The 27,368-nt window shown below is 35.8% G+C and overlaps 1 protein-coding gene across 6 annotated transcripts in view; it reads left to right on the forward strand.

Moving 5' to 3' along the window:
* Positions 1-323: 323 nt before the first annotated feature.
* Positions 324-27,368, forward strand: part of Ythdf3 (YTH N6-methyladenosine RNA binding protein F3) — a 33,955-nt gene continuing 6,910 nt past the window's right edge. The window contains exons 1-6 of one of the 6 annotated variants that reach the window (XM_063282040.1): positions 477-590; positions 999-1,023; positions 1,141-3,911; positions 4,070-4,215; positions 6,610-6,695; positions 19,565-27,327. In XM_063282040.1, coding sequence (XP_063138110.1) covers positions 4,158-4,215; positions 6,610-6,695; positions 19,565-21,193 — 1,773 coding nt within the window. In that variant the 5' untranslated portion in view covers positions 477-590; positions 999-1,023; positions 1,141-3,911; positions 4,070-4,157 and the 3' untranslated portion in view covers positions 21,194-27,327. 6 annotated transcript variants of the gene reach the window in all.

The raw sequence follows: 27,368 nt of genomic DNA on the forward strand, positions 1-27,368 counted from the left end.
CAAACCAACCCCAGCAGAGAGGTAGAAAGCAGCAACTGAGAGCGTGCTCCTGCACACCACACAGGCTTTGCTGCCACAGCGCGCAATGGTGGCTGAGTCCCCTTGCCCTGCCAGAATCCTTCTGTAGCTTCAAAGCCAGCAAGGCCTGATAGTCCCGCGCATGCGTCTAAAGTACAGCTTCGCCTTCTCGTCTCTACCCCCTTCAGTCTCTGGTGACGTGCAATGCGGAGGCGGAGCCCGAGCCTGTGGCGGGAGTGGGGGAGGAACTGCGAGGTGTGTGTGGACGTCAGACTGGATAGCGGAAGGTCAGGGCGGCCCGGAGCGGAAGTGGGGCTCTGGAGCTTGTCCGCCATTGTGGGCCCGAGGATCGGAGGACGAGCGGGGACGAGCAGTGTGCAGGCGGCGAGCTCGGGCCCCTTCCGCGACTCCCGAGCGCGAGCCCGCTTCCTGGAGCCTACAAGAGCGGCAGCGGCAAAGGCAGAGCTTCGCGAGGGCGACAGTCGACTGCTGTGAGTGCTCTCGGAGAGGCCCAGGCGGCGGCGGTTCCTCTCGGGTTACGGTGAAGAATGTCAGCCACTAGCGTGGATCAGGTGAGGGAGCAGGGCCCCGGCTCGGCGAAGGCCGGAGCCGCAGAGCTCCACCCTCGCGTGCGGCGCGGCTCCTCTAGCGGCCGCTAGCTCCATAACGGCGCCGTGGGTGCTGGTTGTCCGGGCTGCCGCCCAGGCCGGCCTGAGCGCGGGCGTCTCTGTGCCTGTGGCTGGCGCCCGTGACCACTGAGGGCCGGATGTCCCGGCGGCCGCCGCGGGGCTAGGAGCCGGCGGGTGCTGGAGGCGATGCGGAGGGGCAGTGGGAGGCGGCCGGGGGGAGCGGTTGCGGAGGATCTAGTGGGGTTCACACCTACGCGGATTGTTCTGAATAACTTGTTTCCAATAATGTCTCTGTTTAACATACTTTTCTTCCCCCTCCCCCTCTTTACCACATCTTTCGTCTTGCTTCAGAGACCTAAAGGGCAAGGAAATAAAGGTGAGTTTTTTTTGTTTGTTTTTGTTTTTGTTTTTACCCATTAGTAGTTCCCTTAATGATATTTTTAAACTGTAAGCAGTTTCTTTCTTGTTTTTGCATTTCTTTCTAAATATAAAGGTTAGAAAAACATCCATCGCACCTAACAGCCAACATTTGCATAGTTCCTGTGTTCGAAGCTACGTTTGTAGAACCCGAAGTACTAAGGAAGAAACAGCTGTCTTGGTTGTATTTCAGTGAACGTAATGTTACTTCTTCAGTTTACCATTTTATGTTTGTTACATAACTTAGGTCATACTTTTTTCTACATTTGTGTACAGTTAGATAAGTTTTTAAAGTGTCTGGATTATATTTGAACTTGGCAGATCACATGGCGTTCTATGTCACATTGGTGAAAATCACGCCCTTAATCACAGATTCCATAGAAGTTGCTTTCAAGGAGGCAACAACAGTATAGAACTTGTAACAAGTATGTAACTTAGTGGATGGCTCTGATTGGAAGGTGTGTCTCAATCTGGTTACTTACAAAAGCCTGAGAAGGAAATTTTTTGTGCAGTTATTGCTAGTATTATATGATTTGCTATTTAAAAACCACCATTAAAAGTAAGGCAGCTAAAACATAAATGTAGTTTTTTGTATTTTTGCTTGTGGAACAAAGTTGTCAGCTGACTGAAACATGACATTAACATGTGATTAGTGTAGAACAATAACTCCTTTCTTGAGGTGGTGCCAATTAAAGAACATTACAATGAGCTATATATTTGTTAACGTTTTTTCTAGTGCGGGAAATGACACTAAATACAGTTACCCTTCCTTTTTTTGTTTGTTTTTTGTTTGTTTGGGTTTTTTTTTCTTTCCCCAGTAATCAAGTACTACTTAAAAAATAAGATCTTAATAGCCCTTTTGGTGTAGGTTTCATGTTTCTACTGATGCTTTTAATATTTTTTTCAAGGTTTCTACGTGGCAAGGGCAGTTAATTAGAAATAATAGTGCTCTACCCAGAATAACTTTCTTCTTGAAACACTACATTTTATATAAGAATTTATATATATACTAAATACATTGTAGTGTGTTAGCTAATAAACTTTATTTTAATTAGCGTTTTAGCATGTGAACATTTGGGAATTTTTAATTCATAGAATTCGTTTATTTTAGTTATAACTGTAAACTTCAGAATTACAGGTTAATTTAAAATTAGTTATTAAACATTTGTAAGTTTAAGAGGAATTTTTTTTCTTTTCCTTTTTTTGGCTAATCTGAGATCATCTGAAATTTCTGGTCATTATTGCCTAGTATAAACTATTTTATTCTAGAACTATGGCACTTTGCAAGGCTGTTTGAAATGCTAAGTATTTTATGTTACCTGTTTTAAGGTAAGTGACGGCTATGAAGTTGTTTTTTTTTTTGTTTTTTGTTTTTTTTTTTTTTTTTTTGATAAAACAAAGTAGATCATCCAGATTGGGTATTATAAACTAGTTCTGTAGTTCTGTATTACCACACTTTTGGTTCCTTGAGACTCACTTCATTTTGGTATGACTTATTGATCTGTCTGCTGATATACTTATAAATCAGCTGATAGAGACTAGCTAGCTATAGATTGCATCACTCTCTGCTTAAATTTTACAGGTGAGAATTTTAGATTGTTAGTATCGCTTCTGTTGTTTTAGATACCCACACAAGTTATTTTTTGAATAGTTTTTTTTCCTGCAAATTTTCCTTTATTTTATAACTTTTTAATAATTTTATCCTAGAATGAAGATTATAGACTGGGATTTTGTTTTGTAGTCCTGTTCCAGTACCATATGGAGCTACTGATTTACTAAGTCTGTTATACATTTTTGTTACAGTTTCTCTTTTGTAAACAAAATAACTAAATTTTGATAATAGAGGGATTATTATAATTGCAATAGCTTTTTGCTCTAGTTGCTGTTTTTTCAATTATTTCTTATCCTCTTGTGAGGAGGAGAAGGAAAGCTACTTTTGGCTTAAAATGATAGAAACCATAATAACCTTACACATACATTACAAGCCAAGTCACAGCTACTAGCAAGTGGCTGTTAGGAACTTTTGTGTGTTTTTGAAAAACTTCTGCCTTAGTTTACTTAATTTTAAGTTAGTGAAATTATGTTATTGTGAGTCTGTATACTGATACCAGGCAGAAAATATAGGGTATTTTTTTCTTTTTGCTTTACAAAAAGATAAGATTTGTAATTTTGAATTTAGAGCTTAAGAGCTTTATGTTCCTAAGAAATTGATATGAGTTAAAATTTTGAAACTAGTTGACTTAATATGACTTCTGACATGCCCTGTTTTCTGAATTACTGGTTGACATTGTTAGCCTAACACCCTGCTTTATTGTCTATTTTTCTGCAAAATATTTTCAAGCATATTCCTCAGCCTTATTACAATAAAGGAATGAAAAGGAGTTCCGTCAGTTTATTTGTGAATGCAAAAATGCTTCTGAAGTATAATTCTTGACTTTTGGTATACATTTTTTACATATTTAATTCTTGATTTTTTGGGTTTTTTGACCAAATATTTTTCTTATGTGAAATGTCACAAGTGCTTATTTTTCTTGGCCAGATAGTATGAAAGGATATTGGTTAAAATTAATAAGTAAGAATGGGTAGAATAAATAAGGATAATTATTTGTTGGTTGATAATTTTCTTTGTTAACAAGAACTTTTGCTGTGTCTTCATTTGTATGTCAGATGTTCTCTTGGGCTTCCCTCTGTCCTTTCTTTTGTCCTCTAAGTTTATGTAAGTAAGCAACACATAGATGCAGTTTCCTTTCTCCTCCTTTTTCTTTCTGTAGGAGGGACACACACCTTTTCTACAACTGGAGTTTAAAAGAATTAGGTGGAAGTTGTTTGTTTGAATGTTTCAGAAAGGTAGTATGTTTGGCAAAATGTTGTATCTCCTCTCTGTCCCCCCAAGAAATGATTTCAAAGCACCATACTTTCATTATTTTGGCTTCATATTATTATTAATCCTCACAACATTCCTGTAAGGAGATAGAGGGTATATGGTATTGTCGCTGTTTTTGTAGGTGGGAAAACATGATGCACACATCTGTTGACTTTCCTAACTTGATGTAGTCAGGACCAGAGCAGAGAACCACCTGGCTTCTAAGGCCCATGTTCTATCTTGATTTGACTTTGCTTCATAGGGCAGAGGAAACAGGCGAAGAATCATGTAAGTCATCTGTTCTTTTTTCCCCTGAAGAACTTTTACACAATATAGATGTGGGTTAGATTTTATTACTGTTCACTGACTTTCAGTCTCTGAGACATTAGATTGTCATTAAACAATGTTCAACAACTAAATTCTTATAAAACAGTTGTTTTAAGAAAAGCATGCTTCTGAAATTAAAGGGCTAGTTAATATCTTATTAGGAGCCTTTAAATGGATAGTTTTTTTGATTATATTGGCAGTATAGGCTAGATAACCAAGAACTAATTGACACAAGTAATAGAAAGGATGGGCTGTTTTAAACACTGACTAGTCTGCATATTAGTTTAGCAGTCCAGTAGTAGGAAACTCCCCCTACCCACAAAAAGTAAAAGACTGTGCCTGCACTGCCATTGTTGATGAAAGAATAGTCAAACCAATGAGAAGAGAAGGTTCAGTCAAATTGCTGGGGCTGCTGTGGTTACCTCAGTGCTCAGATGATGTTGGATATATCCTGTGACAACCTGCTTTTAATTTTTTTATAGTAACTTACATATTTTAATCTGGGGACATATTTAACTCAAGTCTAGCCTTGATGAAGTCTGATAATACAATTAAGTCTTGTTAGTAGAATCAGAATCCATTTATTTTTGGGTCACTTTTGATGGTTATTTTATCATAGATGTCAGATATGAAGGTTTCATGTTCAGAGTAGCTTTACTGTTGAGCCATCTCTGATACTTACTGGATGGCAAAGAACTAAGAGATTTTTACAGTTCTTTGCTTATAAGTCACTGCTTACTAACAATATTAGATTTTAGGTGATGTACACTTAGGGCAAAATTAAGAGTTCATGTTCTGATAAACTTAGCCCCATATTAGTTGGCAATACTTTGTGACATTTTAGTTTTGAGCAGTAAGTGGTTCTAAGATTGACATTCTTCACAAATCGCTTATTTCACTTCATGTTTCAGTAACAGTTTCATATTGATAGCATATCAACTATTATTTTTCTAACCTTTGTTTTTCTAGTTCAGTATAATTTTTAGTTTTATTTGGGATATTGTAATATTTAGCATTATAAAGATTATTGAACATGTCCATTTAATACCAAGATGAGATGCAATAGACACTGAATAACATAAATAATCATCAATAGATTAGTGAGCTTAGATTGCTACTGGAGATGACCTACCTCCTTGGTAGTAGACCTGAAATTAAAATACAGGAGGTGTTTTTATATGCTGCACTCAGTCAGGACTGAGACAGTGTACACATGTATTTTTTAATTTTTTCTTGAATCTAAATATTACATATTTTACAGTGTTTATGAGATAATTTTTTAGCTAGTGTGATATTCTAATTTATCTTGTAATTTATTTTCTCATGTGTTTCATGAGTAATCATCATCATCATCTCTGGTGTCCTAATTGTAGTTTTACTTTTATGTGAAAGTCTTATTTATTGATGTTTGAATTTGAACTCAAAACCTCAGTGCATGCTAAACACACACTTCACCAGTGATTCTAAGCCTTTGAGAATCAAGGTGTGTGCACACATGTGTATTAGAGAATCAAAAGCTTTACAGATTTTAATTTGAGTGCTTCTGTAGTATACACAGGAACCTGGATTTGTACTTCCAGGACTGTCAGAAAAACAAACCAGAACAACATAAGGGTTTTTTTATTTTACTTTTTTAATCACAGCATCTTGCTACATAGCCCAATCTGCTAGGTAACTGTTTGTGTTGTCCATACTGGTTTTGACATTGTGATCCTTTTGCATCTGTCTCTCAAGTGCTGTGATAAACTCAATGGGGCATCATACCCAGCCCTTTGTAGATTTTTCATACTGAAACTTTTAAGTCACAAATAGTTACTTGAAGGTTGGACCTGGTGTTGTATTTCCATTACAAGGTAAAGTAGGATTGAGAATTCAAGGTTACAGAAGAAATAAATTCTTAACATCAGATTAATAGACTTATAAAGTATGGTGACATACTCAAATGTATTGTTTACAGCATTACGCAGTTATTTTAGAATCAAACATTTTTAGGGACCCCTGAGCCCTTTTCAATATTTTTATGTTACTTTGCTCACTACAATGTTGAAATTGGGATATTTAAGATTTTAGTAAGTGGGAGTTTCTACATACAGCTTTTATAGTGTTGAGTTTATGGACCATGGAATTTCTAAGTTTTCTGTGGCACACATTATACATATCTATCTATCTATCTGTCTATCTATCTATATTTTTTTTTCTCTATAGGTTATCCTTAAGATTGCTCTTAAACCAAACATGAAGGAACTCAGGATTATTTTTTCCTGAGTTGGCCTGAAAATTTTATCAAATGTTAAACTGTTCTGTGAATTTCATAAGGATAATTGCAACACTTCTAATACAAATATGTTTTCTTAGTTTCAGTACAAAATGGTTCGATTCATCAAAAAGATGCTGTAAATGATGATGATTTTGAGCCATACTTAAGTAGCCAGACAAATCAGGTAAGTTGTCTGCAGAAGCAGATTTTAGGGAGTTAAACTTATTTGAATTTTAACTGAATTTTCCAAGTAAACATCTAATTGAATAAGAAGATAAAATACTGTGAATAAATTAGTTTAGTGTACTTACATATGGTGAATAATACTTGCAGGTTTATGACATTAGAGACTACTTTAGAGATGGTAGATAACTGAATTGGGTTCTAAAATATTTAAAGATTAGTATTTCTGTATATTATGCTTAGACTTGTTGAATATTAAGGTAGTTTAACATCTCAATTCTGGCATTTGAACCTATGATATTGTACATGCTGTTGTGTGCCACAACTGGGCTACATGCCTAGCCTCTAGTAGCATTTGTTTATTAAGGTAATAAGTGTTAAGAAACAGTAAGATGTTAATATTTAGATATAATTTTTGCTGTCATGTTTATTGTCAATTTTGTGTAACTGCTAGAATCAAATTTTGAAAATATAATTTCAGCCCTCACTACTTCATTAGAATATTCTAGAATGAAGTTTCTATTGTCGTTTTTGTCACTTGTAAAAAGATATATGAAACATGGACTCAGAAACGTTAGAATTTTAAAAGGAAACAATGAGAGGAAAGGGCACTCATTGTTTCCATATGCAATGGAATTAAAAAATTTGAACAGAAATTTTTCTGTTTTGAGGAATATAGGTTTGATTTGTATCTTAGAGAAGTGATGGCTTTGCTTGCTCTCGTCTACCTCTTGGGCATGTCTTTTTATCAGTGTTCTTTTCTGTGCTGGGTTACATTCCGAGCATGCATTGGTGAGGCATAAATACATGAGGAGGGATGAAAACAAATGGTTGAATTTGTGAATGCTGGGCAGAAAGGGTATTATCCTTGTCCCTGCTACCACTAGAAAAGATGTCAGCAGTCGTCTTTCCATAGTACCAAAAATGATGGCCTCCAACAAGGCATGTATTTTAAGAGCAACAACAGAATAGAATGTTGAAAATTAGGTTTGTTGTATAGAAAAAAAGTATAAAATTATCTGAAATCTGAAAGGTAAGTTATCTATGATTTTAAGTAATTCAGAATTTCTTAGCTGAACTATAAAACTGAAGTAATTCAAGAGTATCAGTTTAGTGGAAATTAAGTTTATTTCTGGAATATGTCAAATAATCATGATAGACAAACTTTGAAGTTGTGTAAGTATTCACTTAATGATTAGTTCCTTGCCTGCTGCTCGAAATATTCAGTTAAAATTAAACTAGATAAATTATTAGGTTCTTTTAAAGATTTATTTTTATGTGTATGTGTATTAGTATATGCTGTACATGTATGTGACCTGGGAATTAAAAGTTGTGAGTGGCCCACCCTGGGGGTCTGGGAACAGAATTTGGGTTTTCCACAAGAGTAGTTAAGAGCTCTTAACTACTGGGCCAGCTCTCTAGTTCCATAAATGAACTTTTAAAATTAATCTCTTCAGCTAATATTAAAAAGTAAAATGATGAAGATGAATCATTTTGTGGAAAAGGTGTTTTAATACTTTTAACTGATTTAAATTGTTTTGTACATTTGGATCTAATTCATATCAGCTTACCCTAGGGTTGTGTTAAAAATAAGTTGTTGGCCTTACTTATGGTAGCATACTCTTTCCATTTTACAGTGTTTTATATTTAAAAGAGGAAGGAAAGAGATCACTGATTCCCTGTAGATCTTCTGAATAAGGTGGTGATTGAGTTCAGGTTTTATTTCTCAGTCAACTTTTCATTAAATATGCCATTTAACTTACAAATACATTTAAAGAGGAAATTGGAATACTGATGTTACCTGTAGTCAGTATTGGTCAGAAGTGGCATTCTGTTTCCAGATTCTTGGCCACTTATCCATATATTCACAGAATTGAAATTTGCAAAATAGCAAGAAAGTTTTATTTAAACCAAAGCAATAGAAAAGTTGAGCGTATATGCAAGGGTGCAGCCAGCTACATGAGTGGAAATATTCAAGGTCTCAGGTTGCTGTTTGGGTTTTCTCTTTATAAACTCTAAAGAAAGAAAGGAATTACCGTTTAGTTTGCATGGTTCTCTATTTTAATTGATAGATTAGCTCAGACAGTCATTTTTTTCTGTTGTGTGTATTCCTTTCCATAATGCATCTTTTACTCATCTAAATCTTTATTCTCTTTCTCTTTCTCTGAATGTGTATAGGACTAAAGTGATAAATAACTAAAAGGATACAGTTTGTTTCATTGTTCATAAAACCCAGAACCATCCCTGGCTGGATCTGCCCTCCAATCCCCAGATTAGAATGTTCTGAGACTACTTTTGAACAGAAATTTTGCAAAGTTTGATTGTCGTTAGAAGAGTAAAAACTTATCCACTTGTCCAGAAATGTTGTCTTCATGTAGGCCTATGTGAGTGAGCTCCAGAGTTCGCTAGTACACTGATCAGAGAGGATTATATGCATAGTACTAATAGGCAAAAGTACATTATCAGAAGACGGGTATGTACACAACACAAACCACCTGGAATCCAAGCTCACTAAAGCAGGCACTATGCTCTCCCTGTGGAGGCTTGGGAAAATAATTGTATTTAAGTTTTATCCAGTTTTGGCATCACATGCTCTGTACTTTTAACTCTTATCTATTAATGTGATTTTTTTCCACTGATATTACAGTAACTGCTAGTCCATAGTCTTAAAATCCAAATCTGATTGTGTAGTTCTCAATACTAATAAAAAAAATTACCTGCCAGACATGGTGGTGTGATCCCAGCACTTAGGAAGAGGCAAGAGGATGTCAAATTTAAGGCCAGAGTGGGATACAATTGAGATAGCAAGACTGTTTATCACAAAAATCAAAACAAAAAATAAGCACACATAAAACCACTACCATAGTTCCAGAGAAGTGGATACATTTGTCATATGAGAGCATTTAAAATGGTTTGCATACTTTATCTCATCTTTAGTCAGCATTGCCCGTCCTTGGGGAAAAAAGAATTGACCATTAATTTCTGAGAATATAAAGGTTTTCTCAGTTACTTTTTAAAAAAAATCACCTTAATCTTTGTATCATACTTTTTTTTCTTATGTAAAGCGTCGACTCATCACCCCCATGAAGTTAACTCTTTGCTAACATGTTTTTCTTTTTATACATGAATATAACACCATTTAAGTTGAGGGTCAGTTTTTGCTGGAGGATTGTAGAATGTCCCAGTATAAGGAATGAATTCTTTATCTTTCTGATTCCCTGTCGGGCATCCCTGGGAAGGATGAAGGATTCATGAAATAGATGCTAAGTGCATGAATGTGTTAGGCTATTTGGTAGAATTAAGTAACAAAGAATAACAGTTGATGAAACATACAGATTTTTTATTCAACAGTTTTCATTACATTTTTTATGCTTCTGTTTGACAGTCTCATTGTATAACCCTGACTGGTTTCAAACTTAAGACTCTGCTGCCTTAGCCTCCCAGGTATTGGAATTATTGCCTTGATTTTGTTTTTGCAATAAAGCTCAGTTTTTGAGATGAACAGGAGGAGAAAGTAAATATAATTATTACACTGAAAGTCACTAACCCATTGATGTAGAAAAAAGGAGAGTTTTCGGTTTGTGTGTGCTTGTTTGAGATTGGGTGTGGTAGTGTATGTAGCCCATATTAACCCCATCAGTTTCCAAGTGTATTAGGTTCATAGATGCATACCACCGATCTGGGCTTGGAAGTCTGGAATCTTTGAAGTACCTCAGGTTGGTTAGTTTGTTTTCTGAGATGGTCCTACCATGTAGGTCTGGCTGTACTGTAACTTATGTAGGTAGACCGGGCTGGCTTTGAAGACCACCTGCCTCTGTTTCTGGAGTGTTGGGATTCAGGGAATGCATCACTCTGCCCAGCTGTACCTCAGGTTCTTAATAGAAGTAGTTTTCATTTTACTTGTTGTAAAAGTACTGTTACTGGTGAGTAATAACACTTTTCATCAATCTTTTAAAACTACTTAATATCTAGTATCGAATAAATATGAATAAAAATCTTATAACTGAGAAAACTCAAAATTGAGCTATGTTAATATGCTGTGAGAACAGTAAACGTTAGACTTTTTTAATTGTTCGAGTTTTCTTATATTTAATAAAAATTAACCTCTGTAACATTAAGTAACTATAAATTATTGTAAAATTGCAAAGAAGCACTTTTAATAGTTCTTTAAAAGAATGTTAATGTTTATACTGGGAGAGAACCCTCCAAATTGTTTAATAGCTTTGACATTCCTTACAAGCTTGAAGAATAGTTTAGTTTTCTTAATGTGTACTTAGCATGCATAAGGCCTTGGATATGATACTACCTTTATTTCCTTCCCAAATTTTCACAATATTTAGAGCACAAGTCATCTTTATTCTATACACAAAAAGAAATTAAATTCATATCCAAGGATCATGGACATTGAAAATGGCAATGTAAGGGAAATTGAGTCCTTACCTTCTTTATAGAAGATCTGGACTAGTTTTGAGATTATCCCATCTGGTAGTTTACATTTCAAAAAGAGTTAGGTTCTGGTAATAAATACAACTAAATATATGTGATACCATATTTCCTATTTGAAATTATATAAAATAGCAAATATAAAGACAAAGTGTTATAATAACATATGTAATACTTAGAATCTGCCATTGATATTTCATTTATTATACTTATTACTTAATGTTTTTCTTCTTAACAAATACCTTTATTAGAGGCTATATTTTGGTCATTTTCAAGCCTATTCCTCAACTCTTCTTAGATTCAACTATTTCTCTACCTATCATTTTATATCTTATTTAAAAAACTTTTCTTATTCATTTTAAAATGGTGCAGAGCTTTTATAATTCTCCATACATGGATCAGTTTTTCCTAAGTGGGTCAGCATTCATAGTTATAAGTAGTCTTAAATATTTTAATTTTCTTCTAGAAGTAAAAGTTATATGGAATGTGCAAAATCTGAGTGCACCCATATAACCAAAGCCAGTGTTCACATAGACCATCTTTCATGCAAATTTTCATTCCTAAATTTAATTTTTTTATTGTCATGCAGGGTCAGTTTTAGAATTTCTTTTTCTTTTATGAATTAAATGTTTAGAGTTAAAGATATTTATAATGTTAATAGTTTACAAATATTCAATATGGGTTTGCTTTTATATATATCAGGGTAGTTAAACTATCAATCTACATAACAGGCTTTTATGCTGTGAACAGTAGAAACTTTTACCCATTTTGGAATGAACTAGATATTAAATATATTTACCATTGGCACCTTTATATGTTCATGTCATAATATTTTGTCTTCATTGTTCTGTTTTTCCCCTTCTTTCCCTGGGAACTTCCTTTCTGTTCTACTTTGCTATTTACATACATTCCTTTACCTCTTCTATTTCCTACTTCTGTTAATTAATCTTTTTGTTCTCATTGTTTTTTATTTTGAGGCAAGGTTGGTCAGTCTTATCCCCCACCCCACCTCCTCCAATTCACTGTAAGCAAGCACCGTATGTGTGTGTGTGTGTGTGTGTGTGTGTGTGTGTTTGAGAGAGAGACAGAGAGACAGAGAGAGAGAGACAGAAACAGACAGTAGTAGTAAATATCTTTTATTTTTTGAATTAGTTTATGTATATAAGTAGTTGTCTTCAGACACCAGAAGAGGGCATCAGGTCCTATCACACATGGTTGTGAGCCACCATATTGTTGCTAGGAATTGAATTCAGGAAGGACCCTGCAAGAGCAGTCAGTGCTCTTGAGCCATCTCTGCAGCCCAATAATAAGTTCTTCAAAGAATTGGAAATTAGTTCCAGATAGTATGTGGGATGTTACAGTCATGTTTATATTGACATTTCTTTTTGTGGGGCTGGAACTTTACTACTATGGTTTCTTATGGTCTAGTAAGTGCTATGTCATTGAACACATGACCCCAGATTTTGATATATAATCTTGGTGATGGTGGTGACTCTCCACAAAATAGTCTTGTGAATATGATGGGGGGGGGGGATCAAAGCCAAACATGAGCTAAGAAATTTAAGGAGCTTATTACCTGTCTATATAAGTAAAGGATCGGCCCTAATGGTACTGAACCCTGTTAGAAATTCTGAATGACTAGGTTTTTGCCTACCAAATCCTAGAGCTGTATTCTGGGTATCAGAAGTCAAACATAAAGCAAAGAATGAAAAAATCTATCATAGACGTTATTTTTATCAATAAGAGATTGGTTTTTAAATTTAGGTAATCGGAGAATTATTTCAAAGACATTGCCTTTTTATTAATCTCCTACTTTTTAAACATTTAATTTTTTTAATCAAAGTAAAACATAACAAGATAAAATAAAAACCACCAAACCACATTGATGTTAAACAAGGCAGACCTATAAAAGGAAAAATGCTTCAAGAGAAGTCTCAAGAAATAGAGACCCACTCATTCATTCATTCAGAAGTCCCATAAAAATATAAACTTAGTTATATTGTGTATACAAGAGGACCTGATGCAGACCTGTGTGGTGCCCTGTGCTTGCTGCTTCAGTCCCTGTGAGTTCATAGAAGCGTGGCTCAGTCTTACCCTCCTGCTATCCTCCATCCCCTCTGGCTCTCCTTGTACTCCTTCCACCTCCTTTCATGCAGTTCCCTTAGGTCTGAGGGCAGAGAATTGATTGAGACAGTCCATTTACCGCTGTGTATTCCTTTTTCTCTCTGCATAATGTCTGGTGTGGATCTCTGTTTGTTCAGGAGGAAGCTTCCCTGATGATGGCTCAGTAAGGCACAAATCTGAGTTTAGCAGAGTATTATTTTCTTGTTACTTTATTATTTTTAGAACAGTAGTACTTGATTTTATCCTAGGTCTCAGAACTGTCTAGTTTTTGGTTCTTGGTCACCCAAGCAGTGTTGGATATGGGTTCTATCTTAGGGAGTAATCACATATTGCTTGGTTACTTCTATAAGCATTGTGTCATTGCCCTAGCATATTTTTCAGGCAGAATCAAATGTAGATTAAAAGGTTTGTGGGTTGGTGTTTATGTTTTTCTTTTGGTAGGTAGTAGAAAATTGTCATGTACCAAAGACACTAGAATATTTTGGAGAAGGTTATATGTAGACATTAGCTCAACTTTGGGTTGTGTTGATGATGTCTTCATCAGTAGGGCCTTGTCAGTTGGTGGAGAGCAGCCTATTGTCTTGGCAACAGCTTGGGTTGTTTGTGGATTTTAACGGGACCCCTTTGGCCAACAACTCAATTGGATATACACAGTCCTGGAATTGGAAGGTTTGTATGAAAGAGATGGCCAGTTGGGACTGTCTCCCTTACTATTTAGAAACTTTTTCAGGATCAGCTTCATATATTTTAGGAAGTTTCAACTGTACTAAGTTTCCCTACTCCTCCTCAAATGCCCCTCAGTTCTAGCCTCCTCACCACACATTCTTTCCCTCAATCCTATAATCCCTTTCCCCTCCCTAAATGATCTTCTCATTACAGCTACCACCTACCCCTTCTGCCAGCCGGATCTATACAATCCATTTCTTCCTCTAGGGAGATCCATGTGTTGCCCCTGGACTTTTTTATTATACCTAACTTCTGGGTTTATGCCTCTCTGCCTTAACTTCTCTAGGTCTATGGATTATATACTTATTTAATGACTAATATTTCCATAAAAGTCAATACGTACCATATTGATTTTTCCGTCAGGGTTACTTCACTCAATGAATTTTTTCTAGTTCCATCCATTTGCCTGCAAATTTCATGTTGTCATTCTTTTAAATAGCTGAGTTATACTTCATTGTGTAAATGTACTACAATCTATTCATCTATTCTGTTGAGGGACATCTATATTGTTTCCAATTTCTGAGTATTATTAATAAAAGTGCAGTGAGCATCATTTAGCAAGTGTCCTTGTGATAGGATAGATTATCTTTTGGGTAATGCTCAAGTTGGCTCTTGAGTTAGATTGGTTTCCAACTTTCTGAGGAACTGTCATGTTTAATTTTTAGTGACTACAAGTTTAGTGACTCCCACCAGCAGTGGAGGACTGTTCTCCTTACAGCCTCACTGTTAGGTCTCTTTGTTGCAGGTCTTAGCCATTCTGACAGGTGTAATATGGAATCTCAAAGTAGTTTTTGATTTATGTTTTCCTGATGGCTAAGAATGTTGAACATTTCAGTGTTTCTTAGCCATTTGAGGTGTCTCTATTGAGAATTCTCTATTCAGATCTGTTTTCCATTTTTAAATTTAGAATACTTCGGTTTTGTATCTGGTTTCTTGAGTTTTTTTCTTTTTCCTTTCTTTCTTTTTTTTTTTAATGTACTTTGGTTATTAGTCCTCTATAAGTGGTAAAAATGTTCTCATTATGTAGGCTGACACTTTGTCTAAATGACGGTGTCTTTTGCTGTGTAGAAACTGTTCAGTTTCATGACCCCATTTACTAATTATTGATCTTTGTGCCTGTGCTAATAGGATTTTGTTTAAAAAAAAAGTCTTTTTCTGTATGCCAATGAGTTCACGGCTGTTCCCACACCCATCCTTTTTTTTTTTTTTTTCCATATTTAGTATATCTGGTATCATGTTGAGATTGTTGATCCATTTGCATTGACATTTTGTACAGATAATAAATATGGATGTATTTGCATTCTTCTCTATGTAGCCATCCAGTTTGATCAGCATCATTTTTTCAAAGATACTATTTTTTTCCAGTGTGTATTCTGGCCTATTTATCAAAAATCAGGTGTCTGTAGCTGTGTGGATTTGTGACTGGGGCTTCAGTTAGAATGTACTGATCAACCCATAATCAATACCATGCTGTTTTTATTACCAAAGCTTTGCACTACACCTTGAAATCAGAAATGGTGAGACCTCCAATAGTTCTTTGATTGTTCATGATTGTTTTATCACTCTTGGGTTTGTTGTTTTTTCATATGAAGCTGAAAATTGTCCTTTCAAGATTTGAAGAATTTTGTTGGAATTTTGATGGGACTGCATTCAATCTGTAGATTACTTTTGGTAAACTATGTTAATCCTACCAATCTATGAGCATAGGAGATCTTTTTGTCTTTTGATAGCTTCCTTAATTTCTTTCTTCAAAGGCTTAATTTTTGACATACAGGTCTTTCACTTGTTTTGTTAGAGTTACATTAAGGTATTTTATATTATTAGAGGTTATTGTGAAATGTGTTATTTCACTGGTTTCTTTTTCAGTATGCTTTTCATTTGTATATAGGTAGGCTACTGACTTTTTTTGAGTTAATCGTATAACCGACTACTTTTTTGAAAATGTTTATCGGCTATAGAAATTTCCTAGTGGAATTTTTTGTGTCACTTATCTCTAATACCATATGATCTGCAAATTAAGCTACTTTCCTCCTTCTTTTCCAGTTTGTATTTCCTTGATCACCTCCAGTTTTCTCCTTGCTCTAGTAAAAACTTTTCAAGTACTGTATTGAATAGGGGTGGAGAGAATGGACAATCTTGTCTTATACCTAATATTAGTGGAATTGCTTAATTTCCCTCCAATTAAGTTGATACTGGTTATGGGCTTATCTATACACTGCCTTTATTATGTTGTTATATTCCTTGTATACCTTATCTCTTCAAGACTTATGAAGGGTGTTAAATATTGCCAGAGACCCTTTCTGTGGCTAATGATTAAAAGATGATCACATGTGGTTTTTGCCTTTTCAGTTTGCTTATATGATGGGTTACATTGATTCTTGTGTTCAATACACAATACTATCCCTGCATCTGCAAAATAAAGCCTTCTTGATCATGGTGGATGATCTTTTTCCTTGTTCTTAGATTCAATTTGCAAGTAGTAATTTTATTTAGTATCTTAATATCTGTGCTTAAAAGGGAAATTCTCTTTATTTTTATTTATTTATTTTTTATTGTTGTTGGCTGTTTATGTGGTTTGGGTATCAAGATAGCTGACCTCATAAAATTTGTTTGGCAGTATTCCTTCTGTTTCTCCGAATACGCTGTTTCTGCTTTGTTGGGATATTTAGGGTCTACTGTGGTAGGGTTGCTGAGACACATTTTTCTGGCTGTTACTGTGTTTTTACACTTGGTGTCTAGGCATCTGTGATCAGAATGATAGTAGGTCTAAGTGCCGATACCTGGTTTTATCTTTGTTGAGTAGGTATTTTGTGTCTTGGTTTCTGTTTCCTCTCTAGATTTTAGAAAAATGTGATGGTTGTGTGTTGCTTAGATATGAAATTTTCTCTGAAACTATGTTCTGGTGTGTTGCCAGGGAATACTTTTTGGTGTTGAGGCTAAAATAATAGGATGAGTTTGGAATAGTAGAACTTTTGTGATCACTTAGCAATGGAGTAAGTGCAGAAAGGGAGACTGTGGCCAGTATTATTCTACAGAGCTGAAAAATGAGACTGAGAGGATTAGATCTGGACGGCAGAAAGAGGGGTGAAGATACATAGTCAACCTACCTACTTCCCTGGCAGCAGTGGCCTTTGGATTAGCAAGAGGAGCCTGCTAGGGTTGGTGGGATAAAGAATTCAGGGAGGGAGGTTAGAAGGAGAAGATTTGTAGGATCTAGCCTGGTGGACAGCAGGTATTTTGTTGCAGAGCTGGGTCTGAGACTAGGTATTGGGTCTTGAGGACCATATTAAGAAGCAAAAATATGCCTCAAAGACATTTTCAAGGGGAAATAATCTTATTTTCAGGAAAATCTTCAAAGTATTTTTCATGTTTACTTGTAACAATTTAGCGTGATTTTTTTTCATTAATAGAACTTGCTATATTGAATTTGGAAAATTTGAAATGTATAGTTATTTATTTGAAATGCAAACATATTTTATTGTAATTAAAAATTTCTATTTTTAAAGTGAAAAATAATTCTGATTTAGAAAGTTAAAAGCATGATGGTTCATAGCTATTATCTCAGCACTTGGGGTATAGGAGGCAGGAAATAATAGTATTGAGACTAGTCTGAGAGCAAGAGTTAAAAGCCAGTTTGGCAAGACCTTGTTTCAACAAAAGAACAACAAAAGTTGTTAAGTGTGTAATATAAAATGTAGTGCATAGCACAAAAGAAATTGGATTCCTTTAGTATCTTACCCTTCAGCAAAATAAAAAAAAAATATTTACTCTTTCACAATCTCTCTCTCTCCCCCCCTCTTTCTCTCTCTCCGATACACACACACACACACACACACACACACACACACACACACACACACACACAGAGTACTTTTGTAATATTTCCCTCTGTTATCTTCTTACCCTTCCCCTCTTAATCCAATCTCCTTCTCTACTTTCACAGTTTTGTATATGGGAAGCCTACTGTTTTAACAGTTGCTTGCATGAGCCTGGGTAGAAAGAACACTCCTCTACTCCAGCAGTCATTATCTCCCTACAACTCTTTTGAGGATTGTGGGTTATGAGTAGTCTCTTCCCATCCATAATATGCTTTGGACCTAGACTTGTATAGGTATTGTTTACATAGCCATAGTTCCTGAGGGTTCCTAGGTATAACAGCTGTACCATGTCCAGAAAATAGAATTTTCACAGTATTGTCTACTCTCTGGCTTTTAGACTCTTTGCCTTCGTTTGAGGAGAGCCTAAGAGAGGATGATTGAGATATATCCCATTTAGTGCTAAGCACTCAAGTCACTTCTTAGCACCTGGACCAGTTACGATTTCCGGTGGTTTAATTACCCCCGATACAAACAAACTTTTCTGACCATTGCTGAAAACATTATTAGTTTATGAATATAATAATTTTTGACACCTATTCATTTGGAAAGGGAACAGTAGTTTTTTGTTTTTTTTTAATGGCTATGACTTTTCTTCTGAGCCATAGTCTTTTGACCAGGTTCACAGTATTTTTGTGACCTAAAATTTATCTAAACATAAAAGCTGTTGGTTACCTTTCAGGACAGTTATGCCAGTACTTTGCACCACTGAATATATCTTGCTTGACCTACGGTATTGTAGCTTGCAAGGTCTACAGCTGGGTTCACACTTAATGCCTTTTCTCCAATAAGATCCATCTCTTTTAACACTGTGAAAGCTAGCCATCAGAAAGGTAGAGTGGAAAGGTCTAATTTATGTCCCTCTTGATATCTTTGTGTATTGCAACCTAAAATGTATCTTCAGTAGTAGGGTCTTAGTATCTGCTTCCAGTGGGCAACCAAAGAACTCTAGCAATAGCTTGTGTTGTTTTGAGGGCCTCTGGGGTCTCCCTGGGTGGCAGTGGGATTCTTCCTTTTTTTTTTTTTTCTTTTTAAATCTTTACTTCTGGGAGCAGCAATAAGATAAAGAATGTGTTTTATTGTATTACCTTTTAAAAATATTGGAGAGCAAAACAGTTATTTTATTGTATAAGGATAATCTTGATTTTTTTCCCCTCAGAATATAGCAGTTGTACATTTTTTAACTTAATTTACAAAATTTAAGTGGCTGAATTGATTCTATCACAAAGACTGAAATTTAAGTCCTCTATTTGATATACATTCCAGATTTAATTTTCATTTGTAATTATAACTTTATGCCTGTAAAGGTTATTAGCACTTGGTAGAACTTTCAGTATTTTAAAATTGGGACAGAAGCATAATCTTCATTTTACTTCTATACTTTCTGCCTAAAAATGTTGTAATTTATATTTTAAAGTTTCTCAGCCGTAGCCTGATATGATGTCAATGTTTAGGCAGAAACAGGGATTGTCAGATTGAGAACAAATTTGAGTCCAGCTGGACAGCAAGACTGACTGTAGGGTGATGGTACTCATTGGTAAATATTTCTGCTTATAACATTGATTTGAAATTTTAATTTTATGTAGAACAGGCTCATGTCCTTTTCAATCACTTAACACTGCTTTCAGTCTTTTAGATAACCTTTTTCTCTTCTCCCATTAAGAGAACATTTCACTACTGATTGTGGTCTTCTGTTTTGCAGAATAACAGCTATCCACCAATGTCAGATCCATATATGCCTAGTTACTATGCTCCATCCATTGGATTTCCATATTCTCTTGGGGAAGCAGCATGGTCCACGGCTGGAGATCAGCCCATGCCATATCTGACAACCTATGGACAAATGAGTAATGGAGAACATCATTACATACCAGATGGTGTTTTTAGTCAACCAGGGGCATTAGGAAATACCCCTCCATTTCTTGGTCAACATGGATTTAACTTTTTTCCTGGTAATGCTGATTTCTCTACATGGGGAACAAGTGGATCTCAGGGACAATCAACACAAAATTCTGCTTATAGTAGCAGTTACGGCTATCCACCTAGTTCTCTTGGGAGAGCTATTACTGATGGACAGGCCGGATTTGGCAATGATACTTTGAGTAAGGTGCCTGGCATTAGTAGTATTGAGCAAGGCATGACTGGACTGAAAATTGGTGGTGACCTGACAGCTGCAGTGACAAAAACTGTAGGTACAGCCTTGAGCAGCAGTGGTATGACTAGCATTGCAACCAATAATGTGCCCCCTGTTAGCAGTGCAGCACCTAAACCAACTTCTTGGGCTGCTATTGCCAGAAAGCCTGCAAAACCTCAACCGAAACTTAAACCCAAGGGCAGTGTGGGAATTGGGGGTTCTGCTGTGCCACCACCTCCTATAAAACACAATATGAATATTGGAACTTGGGATGAAAAGGGGTCAGTGGTAAAGGCTCCACCAACCCAACCAGTTCTGCCTCCTCAAACTATAATCCAGCAGCCTCAGCCATTAATTCAACCACCACCATTGGTGCAAAGCCAACTGCCTCAACAGCAGCCTCAGCCACCACAACCACAGCAGCAACAAGGACCTCAGCCACAGGCCCAGCCTCACCAAGTGCAGTCTCAACAGCCACAGTTGCAGAATCGTTGGGTAGCTCCTCGGAATAGGGGAACCGGCTTCAACCAGAACAATGGAACAGGCAGTGAAAACTTTGGTTTAGGTGTTGTACCTGTTAGTGCTTCACCTTCTAGTGTAGAGGTGCATCCAGTGCTGGAAAAACTAAAGGCCATAAACAATTATAATCCCAAAGACTTTGATTGGAACCTGAAGAATGGACGTGTGTTTATAATTAAGAGCTATTCTGAGGATGATATACACCGTTCCATCAAGTACTCTATCTGGTGTAGTACTGAGCATGGTAATAAGCGTTTGGATGCAGCTTACCGTTCCCTGAATGGGAAAGGCCCACTCTATTTGCTCTTCAGTGTGAATGGCAGTGGACATTTTTGTGGAGTGGCTGAAATGAAGTCTGTTGTAGACTATAATGCTTATGCTGGTGTTTGGTCTCAGGATAAATGGAAGGGCAAATTTGAAGTTAAATGGATCTTTGTCAAAGATGTTCCCAATAACCAATTACGACATATTCGCTTAGAAAATAATGACAACAAACCAGTAACCAATTCAAGAGACACTCAAGAAGTACCCCTAGAAAAAGCAAAGCAAGTGCTTAAAATAATTGCTACTTTCAAGCACACCACCTCAATCTTTGATGACTTTGCACATTATGAAAAGCGTCAAGAGGAGGAGGAAGCCATGCGAAGGGTAAGAAAGAATTCAGTAATTTTTGTGTAAGAATTCTTCCTCATGGGAAGAGTGTATGGAATGGTATCCCTTTATACTTGTTACAGTCTGTGAATCAACAGTTTAAGAAACAGAACTCTAATCCCCTCTCTCTTGCCTTTCTACTGATCTTAAATGTTAGCTTGCAGAAAAAATACACTTAAAGTTTGAAGCACTATTTTCAAATGTTTGATGTTGCTTTGTTTTATTAAAAAAGTAGTCTGAGTGTGAATGAGTATATGCATGGTTTACAAAATATAGTATATAATTTATAGGACCATAGCAAGTGTAAGGAAATAGAGTAAAAGTTTGACATTTGGAAGGGACATAGATTTGTTAGGGCATGTTTTTTTAAAATTAAATCTGTTGCATTTGATTGTCTCACATTAAAGTGCCTTCTGTGAGTATGAGACTTGGAGAAACTTCCTGAATTTATATATATTTGCATAAGATTGGTCTCTAGATAAGGCTGACTTGAGTTACTTTCTTCAGAACTGCAGCTTCAGTTTCGAAGAAATTTAACAAGAATGGGGAAAGTAGGAAATGAATAGGGTTTTTCATACTCAGTAAACACATTTCCTTTGAAAACAGGCAAGAGTAAATACCATCTACTATGGAAATACTTGTGGGGAAATTAATCTTAAGGTGTACACTTGTCTTCATGAAAAAATGACAGTGATTCATTTCTTTTTATGAACTCAAATATTGTATGACTTCATATATGTGCAGCAGAAGAAATTGCTTCAGTTAACATTGAGTACTGTGGTGAATTCTGCTCAACTAAGGATCTCCAGTAATTAGTTTCCAAACCTTAGGGCTCAGAAGAATTGGAGTGTTTGTGAAACACACTTCTTTATGTATTTAGTAAAGGATTTTAGCTACATTTCTAACAAGCACCCTAGGCAATTCTGGTGCTAGTCTTACAATGCTGGACTGCCAGAAACTGCTTTGGCGTGATGTAGACTGCTATTTGCACCTCAGTGGACTTGATGAAATGAATTACTAAATATAGAGTTTTCTCGAAGTTAAATGTGGGAAGTGAGGAAAATAGGAGGATCAGAAATTGCCAGTGAGTCTTCAGCTTAGCAGTTAAATAGTCAGATTGTAATTGTCATAAGACAGTGGATTGGGAGAATAGTTTGGAAGGTGGATGGTATGATGCAGGGATAGATGTGTTTTGGGGATATGTTTTATTTTAAGATTTTTGAGAAATACAGGTAGGAACATCCTTGATTTTATTTTATTTTTTTAAAGACCGTTGATAGGCATGAGAGTCAGATTTGGGGCCTTTTGTTTTTAATAGCTGAATCTGTTGAAATGGGATAAGATTTTCTAGGAGAAAAGATAGGGCCAGAAAATAACTTAGAAGCCTTTTCTTTTTTCTACCACCAATATCTCTTTCCTACTTAGTCTGAAAATTTATAGTTTTGACTTTTATTAATTTTTGTTTTTTAATATATTTTTTCTTCACTAATATTTATGACAGATGTGTTATACCTACCTCTCGTAATATATACAACAGAAAGAGAAACAGTGAGAGAAACTTTAATTTTTTACCTTCGTATTGTTTCATCATTTCCTACATCTTTATTTTGAATTCATATATCAGTATTTTAGTAAGGATAATTTAATGATGAATTTTTTTAAAGCCCTTCTAATTAAAAGTGAGCAAATTCTTTTAGTCAGTAATATACATGAACAGTTTTGTTGGCTGTATGAGTGTTTACTACTATGTCTGTTAAGCAGAACAGTAACTGTAGGCTCTCCTCTAGGGCCTATGACTATCTAGGACCAGATTCCTGGCCCTGGTAATGGTGTCAGGTATTGCTTTGCAAAAAACTTGGTTTACAATTGTATACACTGAATCCAACCTTTGCTTTAATATTTTGAACACTTTATAATGGGTAAAATCTTCTATGTTTATCTCCTTGCCATTGGTTATTTTTTTTTTTTTTAACTGAGTTTTCCCCATTCCTGGCAATGTGAGTTCTCCTGTTTGCTTTTTCAGGCAACAAGATTTCTGTGGAGGAGCCATATAAAGTTTAGGATGTTAGGATCTCTATTTCAAATGAAAGGTTTCAAGGGAATGTGAAGTTGTGAGAGAAATCAATGCTAGTCAGTATTTGTGTAGGTACTCTCTTGGACACATTCTTAGATTTGAACAGACAGTTTTCATTATATTTGAGTAAAATGAAGTTTCATGAAACAACCAACATTTAAAAAGGAATAGGATAATTCAGGAATCAAAAGATGTATAAGATATAAAACAGAAGCCTCACCTCATGTAGTGGTTCATGCTTTTAATTCCAGCACTCAGTAGGAATAGGCAGGTGATACCTGGGTTTGGGATGAGTCTGGTCTACGTACCTAGTGAGTTCTAGGACAGCTGGCACTATGTAGAGACCCTTTAAAAGCATACAGCTGTATACATACATACATACATACATACATACATACATACATACAACTGTATACTTACATATATACATACATATTTACATACACACACATATAAAACAGTTTGTCTAGTAGGAAGGATTTCCATTCCTATGTAATTGGAGCAGAATACTAAAAAGTTATTGAAAAATTAAAACAAGTTTATCAGATTAAAAAAATGTGAGCAAGCAGATTAATGGGAATATACTTATACTCTTGTGTTAGAGCTTGATGACGTTTTAGAAGTTCAAATTGACGAACTTAACCAAATGCAGACTTAATGGACTTGAAAATACAAAAGGAAAAAGATGTAATGGAAAGAGAAGTGGTATGAGTTTTTTAAGCACTAGGGGGAAAAAAATGAAAGGGAAGGATAATTATAGGAACCATTTTCAGGATCACATGTTTTCAGATTGAGTGGGCCTGCCTACCAAATCATTATCAGGTTAGTATAAAATAAAACAAAGAACAGACATGAAAGGAGAAAATCTTTAAATCTTCTAGAGCAAAAGACACTACTGAGGAAGGGTAAGCAAAATATTCAGAAATGTCTTCTCTCTGGCTGTAGGTATGAAAAGTGAAATTGAGGCTTCTGAGAACTTAGCCTACATAGTTCTTTTTTGTTTTTGCTGTTGTTTCTTTGTTTTTTGGGTGTTTTGTTGTTGTTGTTTTTTAAAGAAGGGGTAAAAGAGGCATTTCAACTGAAAGAAAAAAGTTGAAGAAATGCTGATAAATCCTGGTAGCTATTGGTTATATTAGAATAAATATCCCCCTACTCTCCCTCCTCCCCTACACAATGAGGGTCTCAATATATTTCTAATTACAGGTTTGCTACTCAAGAGCAGAAGGAATCTTTTTAAGCCTAACAAAATGAGCACTTGATTGGGAAGGTCTTGGCAGAGGGAGGAATATGGGAGGAAAAACAAACCTATGGATAATCTTGGTTGATACAGGGTATTAGCTAGAGAACACAAGTATTTGTTCTATGTTCATTTCTTAGTTATTTAGAAAAATGACTGTCACATGGATTTTAGTAGATAGTGCCAAGTATGTAAGGGTTCTAAAACAATGGACGTCAACCTTCCTAATGCTATATTGAAGGGTTCTTCAATACAGTTCTTCATGTTTTGCTGACCCAACTATAAAATTACTTTTCTTGCTGCTATAATTGGCCTACTGTTATGAATTATAATGTAAATAACTGATAGACAGGATATCTGATATGTAACCCCTACCCAAAGTGGTGGTGACCCACAGGTTGAGAACTACTGCCTTAAACAATCTCTTGCAAAGTTTTAATATCTGGGAATTTTTCTTCCTTAATGGTCTAATCTCTATTTACTAGTTGTTCAATATTAATAATAGATGCTACCTGTTGATTTTTCTATTTGTGCATATAGTAAGTTATAAAAGTTCAGTTCTAGCTAAATCATTAGATTCAGTGGGAGACACACATTTTCTATTTCTGAAGGAAACACAGTTTATTGTTAAATTTTATGGTAATTTAAAGAACAGTGCCTTTGGCATATTATTTAAACCTCTGTGATATAACATTAAATTTGATAAACATCAAACTGTAGTAGGAAATTATAGTATCCAATTGATGAATCAAGAATTTTAGTAGTAACAAAGTTATAGTGATAAGATAGCAGCTGAATTTAAAATGGGGATGTGAGAAGAGAGGAGATTTTTCAATCTTGAATTCTAGGCAAGTGTTTACTCAGTCCCAGGATCTTTATTATAACTTGCTTCCAGAAGAATTGTTTGTATGCACTGTCCCTCTGAGTAAGCTCATGTCCTTGAGAATGAGAAGAAAATCAAGAAGACCTGAGTGTATTTGTCCAGTATAAATTTTAGTTACACTCATAGTAATAACTGTGACTATTTAGGTAATCCTTAGAAATTTTTCTGTCATAGTGTTGAGTGAATCATCTATTTTATATCCTTTATAATTTTACTTTTATAAATTCAATTAAATACATCAGCAAACAATTTGGTATGAAGTTTTAGTATTTTTTAATTTAACCTGTATATTTTTATGTGTGCTAGAATTTGGCCTTTGTGTATGCCTGTGTACAGTTACTGTGGAGGAGAGAAGAGGGACCAAATTCCCTGGGACTGGAATTCCAGATGGTTTGAGAGACACCATGTAGGTACCTGGAATTTGAACCCAGATCTTTTAGAAGAGCTCCTGTTCTTACCCCTGAACCATCTTTCTACCTCCAGCTTTTAGTCTTAATAGCTGGCCTATTTTTGTTTTCTGTTGCTGTGACAGAGTATCTTTTGATTAACATTTTGTGACATTTTTTAATCTCTCTCCTTTTCTTCTCTTTTCTTTTCTACTCCCTTCAGCTTGCGGTGGCTGTGTTATATTTCAATGCTCCATAAAAAGGAGCTTTCTAGAAACAAATGACCTCTGTAGCTCATCAGATTAGTCCTAAGGCTTGGGGAAGAAATTTCCTTCCTACTTTAATTGTGAATACATATTAAACCAAAGAAGATTTCAATTACTAAGTGTATTGTTTTTATCAGCAAATTGAGGACCATATGTATTGTGGGATTTATTTGTTTTTTAAGGTAGTGGCTCACTCTGAAGTTTCTTGTTACCTTAGACTTTGTAACTTGGCTTCTGCCTCCCATGCATAGGGTTATAGGAATGTGCCTTTGTCCTTTTCATTTTTATAAATAATAGATTTCCTAACTTATCAAAGAAAACATTTTTCCTCCCAACTACCTCCCTTGATCCTCTTCCCTACCCTCCTCTTTTTTCCTTCTCTCTCCCTCCCTGTCTCTGTCTGTATGTTTGTGTGTGTCTCTCTCTCTCTCTCTCTCTCTCTCTCTCTCTCTTTCTCTCTCTCTCTCTCTCTCTCTCTCTCTCTCTCTCACTGGTTTTCCTGGAATTCAATCTGTAGACCAAGCTGGCCTGAAACTCAAGACATTTAGCTGCCTTTGCCTCCCAAGTGCTGGTACCACTGCCTGGCCCAGAAAATATGAAATTTTCATGAAAAGGAAATTATGTATGATTCATTTCTCCAGGTAAATTGACCTTGTACTAAACCAAACTTCTTGGTTTTAGAGTAGTATTTTTTTTTTCTTCCCCATCTGAGGAATATTTCCTTTCTATTTTTACCTCAGAAATGGATAGTGGTAAAGTTAGGGGAAAGCCTGCAGTTTCTTTTCCCTTGCAGTGCTGATGGTTCACAGTACTTAGTGTATTAGTTGTCTCTGGTTACCTATAGCATAATAAAGTCAGTGGCTTAACACATCTTGCAGGGTTTTTTCTTAGAAATCAGAGCAGACTGACTGAATTTTTAGTTTTAAAATCTCTTACAAAGTGGCAGTCTGTGCTGAGCCTCGGGTATCCTCTGAAGACTTGGTATGAGAGATTTGCTTTCAGAATCATGCCATTTTTGGTAGAATTTAGTTTAAGGCATGCTGGACTGAGTGTCTTATTTTGTGTCCTTCTGGCCATAAGCAACTTGCTTCCAGACTGAAGAAGCAGTTTATTGGTAGAGTGCCAGTCCAGCATTCAAGAAACACTTCATAAAACAATGTGTAGTAGTTAGTAATAGGTCTGTAATCCCAGTATTCAACAGGTATCCAATAAGGCAAAGGTAGGATAATCATGAATTTCAGGTTGTCCTTGGCTATCTAATGTTTTGAGGCCAGTCTGGCATACACAACACCTGGTTTCAAAAAAGAAAAACAAACAAAAAACCATCAAAACAAACCCAAACAAATAAAATTAGGT

Source organism: Rattus norvegicus, chromosome 2 (assembly GCF_036323735.1).
Source record: "Rattus norvegicus strain BN/NHsdMcwi chromosome 2, GRCr8, whole genome shotgun sequence".
NCBI classification, from domain to species: domain Eukaryota; kingdom Metazoa; phylum Chordata; class Mammalia; order Rodentia; family Muridae; genus Rattus; species Rattus norvegicus.